General features: G+C 47.7%; 1 protein-coding gene across 1 annotated transcript in view; it reads left to right on the top strand.

Annotated features, from left to right (window-relative positions):
- STX8 (syntaxin 8) overlaps positions 1 to 3,271 on the top strand; it is a 1,335,619-nt gene extending 1,332,348 nt beyond the window's left edge. Inside the window, exon 8 of the mRNA XM_078654681.1 lies at positions 1,471 to 3,271. Within this exon, the coding sequence (XP_078510807.1) occupies positions 1,471 to 1,538 (68 nt within the window). The 3' untranslated portion in view covers positions 1,539 to 3,271. The remainder of the gene's footprint in view (positions 1 to 1,470) is intronic.
- The last annotated feature ends 13,849 nt before the right edge of the window (positions 3,272 to 17,120 follow it).

The following is a 17,120-nucleotide window of genomic DNA, read 5'->3' as shown; positions in this document are numbered from 1 at the left end:
AGAAGGCATGGGCTTGTATATCAAGAGCCTATGCACATAAGCCTCCGCATGTCTGCTATAAGCACTGTTGATGACAGTCCTATGAAGAAGAAATAGCATGGACTCCTTGGAGCTTTAAGTCCTCTCTCATACAGAATGTGATCTTTAGGGTCAGGGAGATCTATGATGCAAATCCTTGATAGGGCACGTTTAGATATAGAAACAAGGCTTGTAAGAATGAAATAAAAACAGAGAAACTCAGAAGATTACCTAAAATGTATCCTGTTGTGATGAAAAACAGTAATATGCTGTTTCTTGTGGTGCAAATGTATTAAATCTTACCCGAGCACCAATATAGTTATTGATTGAACTGATTTTATGCACATAATACATTTTTCAGTTGCTCCTTTATACTTTTTCACTTACAGAGGATATCAACTCACAGTTTATGATCACATCGGCAATAACAGTTTTATTGATTATTATTGTCTTGGGTTCGCTTGCATTATGTGAACCTTCAAAATCTAACATGCAAATATCACTTTCTGCCATATACTGTTTTGTCCCACCAGATTTTCTATGGGCAGTTTCATTTGCAGAACTGCACTATAAATATTGTAATTAAACTTTTAAAACAATCACAACAAACTTCCGCCTTTGGTGACTTGTTTACATTAGGGGTGGGCGGAATTTGCGTAATCGCGGTACGCAAATCTCCGCGAAACGGTAAAAAATCTCCGCGAACACGCAGGAATTCGGCGAACACGTGGACCTGCTTGTTCGCGATGCTTTTTTCCTCTTCGCAATTGCTGTTTGCGTGCTCGGGGGAAATATCTCACGAACAAGCATTTTGAGAACGCGAACAAGCAACAAATTTCGTGAAGTCGCGGAACGCAGAATTTTGGGCAATTTCGCGTTCTCTGCGGAACGTGAAATTACCCAAATTCTGCAAATTCCACGAGCGGAACAGAATTTACCGCCCAGACCTAGTTTACATCCTATTCTAGGTTGAAGTTCAGTATCAAACAAGGTGAAGCATCTTTGTCCTGAATGTAAAATTAAATATAAGACTTTAATTCCATTAAAAAGACACATCATTTTAGACTGAGATGCGCCTGTTCAGACGGGTGTCTTGAGATGGACATTTACCACATTAATCTATGATCCCAGAGTTTAATTGAGACTCTAGTCAATTCCCAGATTATGAGAATGGTCTTTGACCACAGGAGCCCCAGCATTAAAACTGGTCAAGAGCAACGAAGTAATATCAACAAAAAATGGATTTAATCCAAAAGATCTTTAAATCGGCAAGCATGGGGGCTTCCAGAAGAATGTACATGACCTTGTACCAAATATTTACTGTATATTCAAGCTGCAGTTGAACCTTTCTTTGTTGTACTTAACTAGAGCATTGTCTTTACAGAAAAAGAAAACCACAAAATGACCATTATGTAACTGAATTAACATTGTCCACTTTGCTGTTTGTTTCAGGCATGCTAGTTGTGATCGTCTTGCTTCTAATTGCAATTGTGGTAGTGGCTGTTTGGCCGACATCTTAACCGGTGATGGAGAGCTCTACAGAGGTCCTGTCTCATAGCCAAGGAGCACCATAGTCTGCCTCAAAAGAAGAATGTCTGCATTACCAGAAACACAAATCTAGTGGCACCTCATCCTTCCAGCCTTATTACAAGCTCGAGAACACAGAGGCTATCTGGGAGACTTGATTGATCATCATGGTGAACGCTCCAAGGAAAGCTATGCACTGAAGTTGTTTTTCTGCAGTTACTTATTATCTATGGCTGGCGATGTGAATTCTACAATTCATTAAATTAAATCACTATTTTAATCACATGTTTACTTAAACCCTTCCCAGTATATTTTTGATCTGACCTCTTGCGTCTTCGATTTATAAATATTCTCACCTGCTTTTTACAAATGAGCGGGTAGGTGTACAGGTTTTTTTTCTTTACTTATTGCATTTGAATCAGATATTTGCTATTTTGAAACATCCCCTTTCCTGCCATAAGCTAATCCCAGTTTCCTAGTTGTGCACAGGACTTGGTACTATCAGATGGCATTTCTCAATGCCTTTTCATAATATGTTGTTTCCCATAAGCCTCACTCTTGCCAATGTTGCATATCCTTTCCAAAGCCCTAGTGCCGCATTTTTTAGGCTTTCCCATCTCACCTGGGTACTCCCATTACCTTTTTGTTAAAGCTCAGCGATCCTTCCTTTTAAATGGCCCCTGATTAAGATTCAAACATTGCTGGCCAGATTTTAACATGGTACTGTCTGTCCCATTTATTCCTTTGGGCAGGATTTGTACATGTTTAGCAGATATTAAGGTGATGCATTATTGAAAGCTGCCATTGTTGATCTCACCAGGCTTAAACAGGAGCAACGAAGCTAGGAAGGTGCCGATTACTGATTACAGGACTGCAGAAAAGTGTTGCCTACTTGACCTTTCTGTAAAAGCGGCTTTTAAAAGTATCCCCAATCCTTTCTTTCATTTTCCTATGTTCTGTGTGTTTTGGAAGAGTAATTCGTAGTTTGTGTCCTACTCATTCCTGGGTAGGCTGTCTCTTCATGCATGTCTTCAATGAGAAAGGACTCTCTTTACCAGAAACATTTCAGGTTGCTGTCATTGCTTACACAAGGCTTAATTGGGCATCTGCTGGCCTGTGTAGACTGCTATGGTAGGTTATTCTATTGTAGTTCCTCAGTGATGAATCCAGTCCTCCTCGACCCCATTCATAACACACTGTCACCATTTCCATTGCCAAATGAGTTCAACCTTTGAGTCTGAGTATTGAATTGAGTTGGGAACTTAACTACCTCTGTGAGAGGGTCCAGGTTTTCTTTTCATTCTTTTAATTGAGTCCAGAGCTGCCTGTATCTTACACAACCAGTCTTTACTGTGAGTTTCTGTTGCAGCTAGTTACATTCTTTTGATGGCTAACAGGTGGGTGGAGCATCTCATTAAGGAACCTGGAACTGACCCAATTTGAGCACTCAGTCTGGAGGTTGGATATTCACACCTGTGCTATCCTACCTGAGCCTCACCAGTCTGTCTTCTGCTGTCATGTCCTGAGCCCCATGGGACTGGCAGGTGGCCAGAACAAATTGTATTTTGAAAATGTAAGCTAAGGCTGAATCACAACTGTTAATTGGGGAAGTATTTACCCCTGACATCGTTTTCAGAAATCATTCATAGTGCCAAATAAAGTTTCAGATAATACAAGGCAATAATAAGAATAAATAAAAATGTATCTCTACTTGGAACACTTGCAATTTTGTCTATATGTTTTTATTGGTGATTTGATGCATTTAAAACCGTTATGCTTATTATTAGCTCCTAACTAGAAGAGGGGACAGTGTCTTGTAACTGTGCCCTAATTAAGGCAATGCCATCTCATGATCGGTCTTACAAAGACTGTGACCAACATGAACATTTCCAGCTTAACAAAGAGCCTTCCTGGACCACCTTCACTGGTTTCATATTTGAGAAAGGGTAAATTTGTGAATTATAGTCTCTGCTTATAAGTATGTTCCTGCAGCCACCCCCCACCCTTATTGAGATAATCACACTGTACACACCCAAAACACTGTTCTCATCCTTTCTCCAATGCCTGTTCTGTGTTTTATTACCTGGCGCTGCCGCTAAGAATGTCAGTTGAACCTAATTCTTGATTGCCCAAAACAGCAGCGATTGCTACAAGTATTCACTGTGTTACCCTGCTTTACAGTAGTTTACCTGAAAGGTTTTGTGTATCTCATTAAGAGGGTTTCAGAGGGAGGAAAATAACATTAACTAGAAAAAACCTCCTTGGCAGTCTTATAGCTCTGAAATGAACAATAAAATTAAAAGTGAAGAAGTCGGCAAGGCACCAAATTTCTCCTTCCGTCAGGTAGGAGATAAGAGCAAAGCAAGCATCAAGGTGAAGCAATGGATGTCCCGAATTTAAAACTGCTTCAGGAAACTGACGTTACAGTAAAAGCCGCAAACTCCATCTTAGATTGGGAATTTCAAATAATGTTCTATGGTCAATCACCCATCTTTTGAAAGGCTGGTTACAAGGCTTGTCTTTGCCCATTTTCAGAAGTTTGTGGCATTTGTTTGTTAATTGAAGAAGGCCAAATTCGGGATCTTACACTCCATGTTGGATTTCAAGACATGCTGCCATTAATGTTAGAACACAGCAGTTTCCGGCTGGCTGGGATGCATCAAAGTCAATTAGAATCCACCGTCCTAGATAGGATGAGTACGATACATGTGCCCGATAACCTGTGCTCACTCTTGGGTAGTTTGGCACAGAGCAGTCAGGCTTATACTCATGGTCAAAGAGCAAAGTATTGGCACAATACCACCCTCGCAACACACTCCGTACACTACTAAAAGACTCCACACCGTATGTTTAATACACTGGTCTTTGTATTGCACACACATTGAAATCAAAACATTATACACATTGAATATACTTTACCGTTATATGCAATTGTCGAACTTCCCATTAGAGGCAGAACGGCATGAACATATATGCACTCTTCAGAGGTATTCATCAAACACGACATTCCCAATATCGCATATACCCCAATGTTAGACCCGGCCTCGTGGCGTGGTCCTCCCTGACCCTTAGCCACACCCTTCTGAGCTGTACCCCACACCAGACCCCTGAGTCCCCCCGGCCTAGCCAACCCTTCCCTCCAGGTTATACACACCCGTCCCTGGACTGCCCCGTCCGTGCCTCCATCTTCCCGGCCCTTAGGCCATGTGGGCCCCTTTCCGGCACCTAAGATGGCCGCCCGATCCAGCGCGGCCTAGGCCGAGAGGCGCCACTCTGGCTGGAGGACAGCGCGCTCCCCTTGAGTGAGAGAGGGAGGAGCAGTTTCTCTCACACCTCCGACCTCCCCTCGAGAGATGGGTTTCGATCGCCCCTCCGGCCACCCTGAGGGCTGGCTCCATGCCTGCTGTGTGTCTGGGACTCCTCCCGAACCTGACATGAATGGATCAAAGGGCCGCGTGGCAGGAAACCCCAACAAGCGGCCCCCAGGTGTCAAGACCCCCGCATGCCAGAACTCCAGAGATCAAAGAGGAACAGTCCTATACCTGGGGATGCTCCGGGACTAGCAACAGATTCGACTCTGGAACGACGAGAGCCCTGCTGGCGTGGTCGCAGCTCGCCTGGCAGAGAAGGACTTCTGCTGGAACCACCGGAGCCCTGCTGAGTGACTCGCGGCTCCCTTGCAACTTGGAACACCTGAGCCCTGCTGAGTGACTCACGGCTCCCCTGTAACTTTGGAACACCTGAGCCCTGCTGAGTGACTCGCGGCTCCCTTGCAACTTTGGAACCTCTGAGCCCTGCTGAGTGACTCGCGGCTACCCTGAAGATCGTAAGACCTCCGACATCTTGCTTGAACCCTGCTGAGTGACTCGCGGCTCCCCTGAAGATCGTAAGACCTCCGACCTGCTGGAGCCCTGCTTAGTGACTCGCGGCTCCCTGACTCTCCTGGTCCGGCTAGACCCCAAAGATCGCATCGTATCCCCCGGCTCGAGGATTGAGAGCTGTGCGCCGGATACGCACCGATATTGACACTGAACCATAAGACTGTCCCGCTACCCCTACCCTGACCGAGACTCTACGGGCCCTTGCCCTATTTGTAACTACCTGCCTTTGTCGATCATAAAAAGCCTTTTGAATCACGAGATAAAGAAACATTCTTAAGAAGCTACGGTTTGGTGTCTCTTTGTCGGGTGGTGCTGGTATAGTGTGTACGATCCTAGATTCGGGACTCTCCCCCGGAGAAGTCTCCCGCCAGTGCTCGTCTTTGTACTTAGGAAGGTGGGCCCCAGGGTGGTCAGGTACACTTCCTGCTCGCCCCTGATGTCACCGTCCAACACCCAACATTTGCAATGACAAGAAATCACAGGTTTTTGACTACACCTCGTGACCTAGCTCCTCAGTCACACCAGCCAACGATATGTGTTGCCCCTGCTGGTGATACCTTGATTAAATTGCCAGGACAATCTAAAGCAGAAGGAAACAGTTACTTAGTTTCATCCATTCAGATTAGGCCGCCAGGCACCCAGTGTCACCTTCATCAGTGCGGGATCACTATTCCCCCGTAGGCAAAATGTTGTGACACAGCAAGCTGGCGCACTTCCAAATTTGAGAAATGTTTCCGCTCAAGTGATGGTGTGACCTGCAGTTGCTCCCGGCAGCCAGCCAAAGGTATCCACAAGGTACCACGGGACCCCTTGGGTCTAGCCACGATGTTCTCAACAACAGAGTACCTCGTGGAGTGGGTCTGAGGAGAGGGAGCCCTTGACCTCGGACAGAGGCCACGATGTCAGGCACTATCGTCCTCACGATCTGGACATTGGAGACAGTCTAAGCTCCCAGTTCAGGTCTTGCAGATTCTGCAAACGTCTTCCAACACCCCTCGGACACTGCACGATATGGAGTGCAAGCTAGTATAGGTCTCTGGTCGCAAGCACGAGCATTTGACTCAGCAAACTTCCCCCATACTCCTCACGTTCCGGCACCTCAAGTGGGCTGCTGATCTTTGCAAGCACACTCCTCTGCACAGTGTGATGACGCTGTCCATCCGGACAGTCCTAGTCCCAACTAACGATCACTGCCACTCGTTTCCGCTGCACCCTACGCAGTCCTTAAGATCTCATGGAAATGGGAAGATCCCCTTTGTCCCTGGGATTTCCTTGACAAGAAGTCAGCCAACCGTCCCTTTGAGTGTACTTAAGGACCTGGGCCACTACAGTTGGCAATTAGCTGCAGGCCAGCAACATCCATGCAAAATCCACCAAGTGATAGGCCTCTTCCTGGAGCACAACAAGCCCCAGGCCACCATAAGTCTACAGATAAAAAAGTTGCAGTCCCCCCTGCCCTGTTGGTTCCTCTTGTCAATGTCCCAGCATCAAACCAGTGTAGTATGGTTCCAATCCCAAAAGAGTCTCTAACTCCTGAGGTCAGAGCCACAGTAGTTATACCCACAATGGCCTTTAAAGATGCGATCAGTTCAAAAGACCACCTTTGAAATGCACAGGCTCTCTCTAAATTCGGTCCTGTCTGCCATCTTACCCGAGTGGATTGATCACTATATTTAGTGTGGCCAAGAACCTGCGCCTTGGAATGCAGGTTTCCAATTCCATCCCCCACGTATCCGTTCCAGAAAAGCCCCTCAGAGTCAGTGGTCTGCAGTTTCACTGAGCCCTTAATTTGTGGCTTCCTATCATTAGTGGACAGATGTAGCTGTTTCCCCCAGCATCCAGATGAGTATTGGAGAAAGGCTGACGGGCACCCAGGCCACTAGCATTGAAATGCCTTCTTTCCCAAAGTGACATTTCCACATTAGTAGCGTCAAATTCACTTGCACTACCGGAGAGATTTGCCATTACAAACTTATTGCTATCAAACACTATACTGCTACTATTCTGCATGTACAAAATACTGCTCAATAGCCTTTCCCTAGATTTCCCATGTTAATCCAATGCGAGGAGCAGGCCTCATCGTACCGAACACACCATCTAGTGCCATTCACTACCATTGGACGTAGCGCACCAGAACTACCTCTTCCCAACACAGTACCCTGTCCCCAGGGAGTACTCCGCAGTAACAAGACACATGCAGAACTTTGGCACATATATTTTTAAATGCTAAGCCAAGTAACAGTAACCTACCCACACAGGCCCCACCAGGGCAAACCTGTGGCACAGTTAAAGATCTACCTCCGTGGGTGGCACCACCTGTGCTGCAGGCCCAAGGAGGAGCATTTGAGTTACATGCCCTAGGTTTGTCTTACCCCTAGACAAGGGGCCTACAGCTAACTCAAATCAGCCAATCTTGTATATCCCAATCACCAGTATGTATATGATAAGCACAGTGCTTTGGCACTAAATAGAAGGCTAGCACCAAGATCAGTGGTAAACCAGGAGGGACAAAAGGAAAAAGCAGAGGGATAGAACCTACCATTTGAGGGAAAGAACCCTACAAAGGACCATTTCCAACAACTACCTTTCATGCATGTTGCTCCAAGCAACTTGAACCCCCTTGTCGTTGATCACAACAATGGAATGCCGAACAGGCTTTTTAAGATTCTGTTCAAACCACCAATTAATTAATAAAGGAGCATGAACTGAAGCAGCATTTTCCCAAGAACATTGACATGCAGGATAGTCTTTCCAGTGAATCATAAATTGAAGACAACATTGAAACGTCCAAGAGTTACACATTTCCTGGACTTCATTCAGGTTGTCATTTTACCATAACTGGTGGAGGTTCAGATGGGAAACCATTAATAAGGATCAGGAACAAATGGTGCGATGAATGAAAACCAGATTGATTTGATGAGTTAACACACTAGACACTAGTACCATTTTGCCTATTGCATTCCAAATGTTTGTTTAAAGGTGTGGGAGGGGGGGGTTGCAAACAGAAGGTAGCAGAAGGAACACTGACGGGGAGGGTGTGAAGAAGCAAAACTGAGGGTGCAGGTGTGGGGAAGCAAAAATTATGGCGCGGTGGGGGAAGGGGCATGGAGGGTATATGGAGCAATGTGGTGGGTATGGGGAGAAAATCAAATGAGCAAGAGCAATGTTAAGATGGGGGTGAAAGTAAACCCTTTACATGTTATCTGAGAAGAGGAGCAAAGTGCAGCGAGCTGCCACTTTGGAACTAGAGAACTGCTCAGTAAAGCGCTCCAATACCTTCCGGTCAGGTTCATGCTTGCGGTTGTGAGAGAGTGTTTCCAAACAGACATTTGCTGCCAAAGACTTTCTTTCTTTTTTGGATCCATTTCACAGAGGAACAAATTGAGAAAAGAAGGTAAGAGACCTTTGTTGAAGTCATGGTTTTTAGCAAGTGAGCGGAGGAGTGGACCTAAAGCATATTCATGTTTAACATAGATGTTTGTTCAGAAAGTAATTGCATCGCTGATTTGCCACCTTCTGTCTCCCATGGCCCCTGAAGAGCTCCCTGTTTGATACAAGTTAAATAAACAAGCCGGTGGACCAACTGCGCATGAGAGATCCTCCTGCGGCAAGAGAAACTCATTAAAGAAAATAGTGCTTCCAGACTAAAGAAGACGTACCATGTAACAACCAAAGTAAAAGGGCCAGTCCTCATGGAAGGTTACAAATGAAGACAAGGCGGTACTAACACTCTGAATAACGAATCAGAATACAGCATTTACAAAGGTCAATGACACAAGCCACTGACAAATATGGGCGGTGCTTCAAGTACATACTCCACTACAGCATGGCTCGCATCACATGTGCTGATCAGGCTCGACCTAAAAAGCAGCTTTTCTGTACCAAAATATTTTTTCTTGACAGTTAGAAAGGTCATGCTTTTGATCTGCTGGAGTACAAAACTGGCTGGTATCTGGAAAGCAAGTGGCTTTAGTTGACTTTATCTGCTGAGTAGAGACTTTGATATCTACAGACAATCATGCAGCACAGATGTTAGTGTGACATGCTCCAGCCACATGCCATACAGAAGGATTGTGTTGCAGTACAGATGCCACGAGAGAAAGGCGGGACATATCAGCTTATTAATGTCTCCAGAATTTCATGGCTAGTCGTGGTACCTTTGGGCACCTCTGTCTTGTTGTATGACATTGATCTGCTTAAGCTGAGGGTGCTTCTGGTCTACTGACAGTACTCCAGGCAAGAAGGTAGAACTTCTTGAAACTTGGACCTGCCCAGGAAATTTACTGCGTACAGTCAAATCATCAGGAAGTACGCCTCAAGACCGGGTGTAGCTATTCAAAATACAGGTTGTAGTCTTGTACTTAGTCTTTTGTTGCCAGATACGGTTTCAACTACCAACCAATAAGGAGCTTAATTTGAAACCCTTGCCATTTAGCAGATCGGGAAAAGGGGCCTTTTTTAATGCACCCTTCTTGTGCAAACAGTGGACACTGGCTTGGTCCCAAAGCCATATATTGCAACAACTCCTTATACAGTCGGATGATGCCGACCTTAGATGCAAGGGGGTGGGGAGGTCGGGTCCAGCATGCTAGCCCTCTAGTAGAGAATCTCAGTATTGCAAGTAAGCATCATTCAAGCAACGGGGGACAGCTTGAAATTGATCCAACAAGCTACCACTAAACAGCTTATTTTCCCATACATACACAAGGAAGATTACTCCCTTGAGATTGAACCATGGGTGCTCAGGGTGTCTATGCCCTCCCATCCAGCTGGAGCCTAGAGCTTAGCTGGCAAGCCAGAACCTAGGTGGTTAGAGAACACCAGATAAAATAACTCATAAGAAGAATTGATCCAACTAAAAAAGAAAACAAACACTGGAAGGGATATCTGCAACATTCAATACTGCAATTTCATCTTTAAGAAATACCTATTTAGAGTTCCATCTACAGAGACGCTTAGATGTATTTAAACATGATTTTCTCACTTTTTACTGTTGTTACTGTGTGTTGTGATTTCAGTAAAGCAAATTATGTGATTTCTTTTGTAATCAATTTCTCCTTTTGGGCATTGTTGAATTATCACCTGGAATGCTATATGATGGAATTGGGATGAGGGGCCAAAACATAAGGTTGGAGACCTGTCCAGTTCAGAAGTAAGGATTCCTTCGTAGTTTGCATCTTGGTTGGTGCACCTACTTTAGAAGATGGAAACTTGATGCTCATTAGGTCTACTCTGATGGGGGCCAATGTATGGCAAAGGCCTGAAAGGCAACCAGTTGTTGTTTTCTTTAAAGAGTGCCATTCTGCAACAGGGTTCTTGAGATAGGGGAATATGTTCTTCCTGGAATGGGATTTACCTCTCCAGACAGTAATGTCAATCTTTCACAATATATGTGAGAACTTTGAAGCCAGGACCTCCACGCAGTTTGGTGTAACTGGCTCATCCCAGGTCAAGACTCGTGGTGGTGTAGCTGCTAGCAATGAATTACGAAGTATTGATTAAAGAATCACTCTTGAGAAATCGACTTCCAACCAATAATGAATGCGGAAGAGGACCCATAAAAAGAATTAGTTGTCTGACAGAAATTAAAGCAGTTTTGAGGGATCACAGGGCAGCATTGTGGATCCTATCCGGTTTGGGGGTGGGGATGAGGGGGGTGCAGTCTAAGAACCGAAATTCCTGAGAGGGAACAATGGGTGATTTCTTGAAGGTGATTACAAACCCTAAATTGGTGGGATCAAGCCTCTATGATAATGTTCTCTAAATAGATGTCCATGTGAACCATGCAAGCTCAAGGCCAAGCCATTGAGCAAAGCGTCAACTTGGTTAAACAGCAGCAAACTGAGGAATGGCTAAAAGGCAGGCAAGTGAACTACCATTGCTTTCTGCGCCAACAGAATTGAATTAGGGCAGGTGCGGAGCCCAAATGGGAAGCATATGCTATGTGTTTTTAAGTCCTAGCTTTGTAAGCCAGTTCCATTAAGGTATCCATGGGGAGTTGAATACCGTCGATCTTAAAGTGAGAGTAAGCAACCTACTGATTAAGAGCTCATGATTGATAAAGGGATGCCCCAGCATTGATGTTCTTTTTGACATTGAGACTTATAAAGACCCTTGCAAAGACACAATAATAGGATATGAATATGTTCTACTTTATGTTCTGCTCTAATGCTCTTCTCCTGGTGTGTGTTTTCTAGAACATAGAATGTGGGGAGGAATGGGCTTGTGGCGATTGTTTGAAGCTTTGGTGGTTGGTAGTTGGGTCTACTGTATCTCCTACATTTAGCCGTCTTCTTTCCTCTGGAATTAACTAAATAAACCTCTAATCTACCTTTAGCTGAATTCCAGCAAAGTAGAAAAATGCCCCGATTATTTACCGGTAATCTTCATTACACCGAGTTAGTCTTCCTCGCCACATGACTTACAAAGTAAGCTTCAGCTCCACACCAGAACCCTCCAAAGCAAAAAAGAGTCAGCCTCCCATCCCTTCCCAATATGGCCGACCTATGACAACCAAGACCTCTATAAGAGGCGGGCCGGCCCAACCCATCAGCCTGAAACTACCAAGCAGAAACATGAAGCCGATAGCCAGACAGGGAGGGAGGGATGGGGACTCATGTGGCGAGGAAGACTAACTCGGTGTAATGAAGATTACCGGTAAGTAATCGGGGCATTACCACCTCGTTAGTCTTCCTTGCCACATGACTTACAAAGTGAGCACATACCAAAGCCAAGCGGCTTCATGGAACCTCACAAGAAATCAACGGGCCAGAAGGGGACGCCCAGGAAAAAAGGGCAAACCCACAAAACCGACGAGTGGAAGGACCACCCAAAAGAGAGCCAACCATGAGCAGGAAAACCAGCCCGTGACAGAAAAACACCGGGAAGGCCGAAAAACCCAAAGGCCGAAGGAGGACAGAGAAGGCACGGAACCAGACCGCACAGAGCCAACAGACCCCAGGGAGAGAAGACGAAAGCCGGTCAAAAAAACCCTCCACAGGCAGCCAAAAGCAAGAGTACATCAACACCGCAAGGGTGACCCACCCGGAAAGGAAGTGACACCCATCACAAAAAACCAGGCAGGCACAGGGCCAACAGACCCGGGAAGTGCCGGAAGGAAAACGAAGAGAACCGCCAAGGGAACCCAGGACTGCCTACCCACAGAAGGGCGGAAGGGACCAGGCTCAAGGCCAAGACACCAGAAGGAAGGGAAAACGCACCGAAGGAAGCCCCACACAGGGGCAAACCGCAAAGCGCAGGGAGAGACCTCCCACGGACCCAGGGAGAAGAAACAAAACTGGGCGGCCAGCACCCCCGGGCACCCACAAGAGGAAGACAGGGCAGAACCCAAAACCGGCGCCCACAGAGGCAAAGCATGAGCCGACAGGGCGGTACGGGCGTCACAAATAAGCACCACACCGGGACACCTCAAAAAACAGGCAGGCCTCGGCCAGTGAAAGCCGGAGCCACCAGAGGCACCAGACACACCAATGAGCCACAGCTCAGCGGTGGAAGGACACTACAACAGTGCCAAGCCAACATGGGCGAACCCCGCAAACACTCTGGGGAAAACAGGGGAGAAAACAGCCCAGGAGGGCAACAGGAAGCCCCCCACAGGGCCGTTGCCAAGGAACGGGTGACAGAAAAAACCAAACAACCGAGCAACGCCGATCGAGGCCAAACGCCCGCCCCAAAGGCTGGGAAGGACCCCAGCAACCGGGAAGGCCACAGGGCCAAGAAGGAACGTCTGAAGCACAAGACAAGGACCCCACCGGAGAGACATTCCAAAGCACCAGGAAGACCCAGGCCACAAGGTGTAAATCAGGCCAGACCCGGCCAATCAACCAGAGCAGATGAGAACAGAGGCAAACATGGGAAGAACGGCCATGGGGCCCAGGAATACCAAGGACCGAAAAGGCCGAACCCAGCCCGTGCCCCCAGAGGCACAATACGAACGACTGAGCCAAGCTCCATGGAGGTACAAGGACAAACGGCAAGGCGTCGCACCACAAAAGAAAAGCCGCAGCAGCCGGCCAGAAGAAAAATACACCAATACCACCGCCAGCACCGGCAAAGCTGGGATTGCCAGGCAGGCCCAAAGGACAGAGACCAGTCGGACGGGGAGGAACACCAACGGACAGACCGGGCAAGCACACAACCAGGCCCGACCATGTCCAACTCAAGAAGCCAGACGCAAACAGGGACCATCAGGGCGAAAAAGCCGTAGGTCCCAGTGAAGGACGGACAACGAATTCCGGCCACCACCACTATAAGGTTTTCACGGAATAAGGCATAACAAGTTTATCGATAAAGCACACGCCAACCCCATCGGGTACTCCCAGCGCTGAATACTCACTGGCACACACAGTATCAACCTCAGATGGATGAAAAGGCTGAGGAGACCCACCAGGATCTGAACCTGCCAACAAGCGGCTGAACCACACGCCCCAGCAGTGTAAGCATCAGCCCACTGAGACCACCCACGTGGCAGGGGCCCACAGGGTGGAATGGCCGCAGGCCCCAGAGAAGGACGTACAACGCCAAAAGCAGCACGACCACATCAGATGCGCAGCACCCAAGGGCCCACCCGGAACCCCAGGAGGACGCCCAACTAGTCCAGACGCAGCACCACAACGGAGAGCATCCCACAGGACGGAAGGCCCAAAGCCCAAAAGGGAAGAAAAAACCAGGGACAAGCACAGCAAACACAAGGAATATTGCCACAAGCAGAGGGGAAAGGAACAACCAGATCCGGGGGCCATTCCCACACCATACCCCACTGGGTCCCCACGGGCGAAAATACCCACCCGCCCTGGCAAGGAGGGAACCACAACCTGAGAATCTGCAAGCGAACGCATCCCCCAAGGGACCCAAAGCGTTGAATAACAGACGTAACAGTCACCCAATGCAAAGGAACACATATCAACAGAAAAGGCCCGAAAAACTGACAAGTGTCAAGACACCCACAGGACGGCAGGAATCGAACAAACCTGAGAAAATTAAACAAATGCACATTACAAACATTTATCACCTCAGGACACTCAGAAAGAATTGGCAGGAATAGAAACATATCCCGTAGAAGTAGCAGACGGAAAAGGACACAGAAACCACCGTGGGAGGAATGTTCAGGGTGCCCCTGTGCGGGCAAAGCAAAACAAAAGAGTACACTACCCAGAGAACAAGATTCCAAGACCGCAACCTGCCACATACCGCCCCGGGTCATAACGGCCCCAAACGCAGAAGCCAAACAGTTCCCCGTAGGGATTAACATAACGTGTGCATTTGTAAAGCACACATATTACCCAAGGGTCACCAGGCACTGAATAAAACAGAGTGACCGACCTGCAAACACGCACATCCAATGAAAGGAAGCACGAAAATGTATCATACAGGACACTTCGACAGGACTTGAACCCTCGTCGACAGAGAGCCTGTGACACCAGACTCACCATTGAGCTATAGTATCCTGGATACTGACAAACCGGAACACCGTCCACTGAACACCCAACAAAAAGGAACACAGTCCATCAACCCCCGAAGGATGAAAAGACTGAGTGGACACACCGGAACGTGAACCCGCGACCAAGAGGCCGAACTACAGGAACCCACAGTGGATACAATAGCCCACTAAGCCCCGCCGCAGAATACATGGGCAATACGTGCCAGAACATGCGCTCGGGGCACCAGGATAGAACTAAAGGAGAGGGAAACCCGAACTGGAAGAGGAGCGCAGAGGAACCAGTCCAAAAGACGCACCCCCCCGCCCCCTCAGACAACCCGCGAAAACAGGGAGGGAAACCGGGATCAGTAATCAAACAGGCGGGTACCCCAGGGCCGTCCAATTAAAAAAACAGCACTGTTGGGAAATCACCACATGAAAACTCGACAGTCGAGGCCAGATACGAACCCTCATGCTGCGTGAGCCCTTGCCAAAGGCATCAGACCAACGAAGAGCAATAGCTTCATGGGCTAAATAGACTATATGCAAACTAACAAAAACAACAGACCTAACCAACGTCGAACCCTGGGAACGGCTGTATCCATATATAAGCTGACTCCGTCGAACCACCGAAGTGAAGCCGGAGGCGCCCGGCCCCGCCCAAACATGGAGACTCACAGCAAAAAACAGCTCGGACCCGCACAGAGGCTGGGAATGTGAAAATAAGCGGCACCCGGCCGCGCCCCAGACCCCGTCACAAACACACACAGGAAAGACCGGGGGCAGCCAACTCCCGCCGCGCGGAAATCCCAGGCAGCGCCGAGGACGGCCGAAGGTAAGCCCGTGAAAGCGGGACCCAGCCGGGGGAGTGCGCCAGCACCAGGGGAGCAGAGCCGCTGGGGGAGAGCCTCAAATAAAGAAAAAGAATAGTGCCGACACTCGCGACTGAGCAGACCGTGCCATCAAAGTCCAGGGAATAAACTAAGCCGTAACCATTAGGTGCCAGCCCCACTGGGCCGAAAACGGTGGCCGTACAAAGGCCGGAGTGCACATGGGGACGAGGCCGCAGAAACAGGCCGCCCGATGCAGACCACCCCCGCAACAGTGCAGGGGGCCCGACAAAAACGGCATCACACCGCACGTACCAGAGGCCAGTGCAGGGACCGCAGTAGAAGCACACCGCAACACCTAAAAAACATCCCAATTAGTCCCGGGAATTCCCCATCACTACCGTCAGCAAAGCGAGACACGGACGGATAGTGTGAGGCGAGGGTCAGAAGGGTGCATAAACAGCAGAGCCCCAGACCCCGCCCGCCCCCCACAGACCCCTGGCCCGCTAAAGCAGAGCCTAACCGGGCCCAAAGAAGACCCGGGGGAAGGAAGGGGGGAGGCCCAAAAGCCCAAGAGTCCGCTAGCGCAGGACCACCAGCCAAGGACCCGTGCTCCTGCTACAGCAGGAACCACTTACCTGAAGACGCATCTGGAGAGAATGACGCGCAGAACTAAAAAAAAACAGGCTTATGGGTTGGGCCGGCCCGCCTCTTTTAGAGGTCTTGGTTGTCATAGGTCAGCCATCTTGGGAAGGGATGGGAGGCTGACTCTTTTTTGCTTTGGAGGGTTCTGGTGTGGAGCTGAAGCTCACTTTGTAAGTCATGTGGCGAGGAAGACTAACGAGGTGGTAATGTGATCCTTATGTTTGGGGGGCTAAATTTCTCATCTGCTCCAAACACAAACTACTGGTGCCACGTCTGAAGGGGAGAATTGCCAATTTGAGCCGTCATTGCTTGATTTATAAGGCTAAGTTCCTAATTGGTGGAGCACCACTTTTAGGTTGAGCAAAGCTCAGGCAATAAGTAAAAGAAGGCTGATTGTCTACCTGGAGTTGAGGAGTAGGGAGATGTTAAGGTTAATTAACAATAGGATGTTGAATATTTGGAGATGAGCGTAAACTGCCAAACGCGCATGTGTATTGCTGAAGCGAAGTAGAGAAAGGAAATACTTGAAGATTGAGTCTTGATTAATATTAAGGAGTATGCTGAGATATTGGCCCAGAGAGTGAAATTTGCTGGTGGAGTTACAAGCATACAATAAGGTGCGATTAGAGTTTTCTCTAGAGGAGGAATCGATTTTCCAGGATGATAAGTTGGTTCCACTGTTCTGTTGCAGAAGTAAACTATTAAATATTAGTCATGAAAGCCATTTGGGCGTAACATTGACCAGAAACTGAATTAGAAAACAGTTTTTTTTGTCTGCTA

This window comes from Lissotriton helveticus, chromosome 7, assembly GCF_964261635.1.
Source record: "Lissotriton helveticus chromosome 7, aLisHel1.1, whole genome shotgun sequence".
NCBI lineage: Eukaryota > Metazoa > Chordata > Amphibia > Caudata > Salamandridae > Lissotriton > Lissotriton helveticus.
This window is presented reverse-complemented; position numbering and strand designations above follow the sequence as displayed.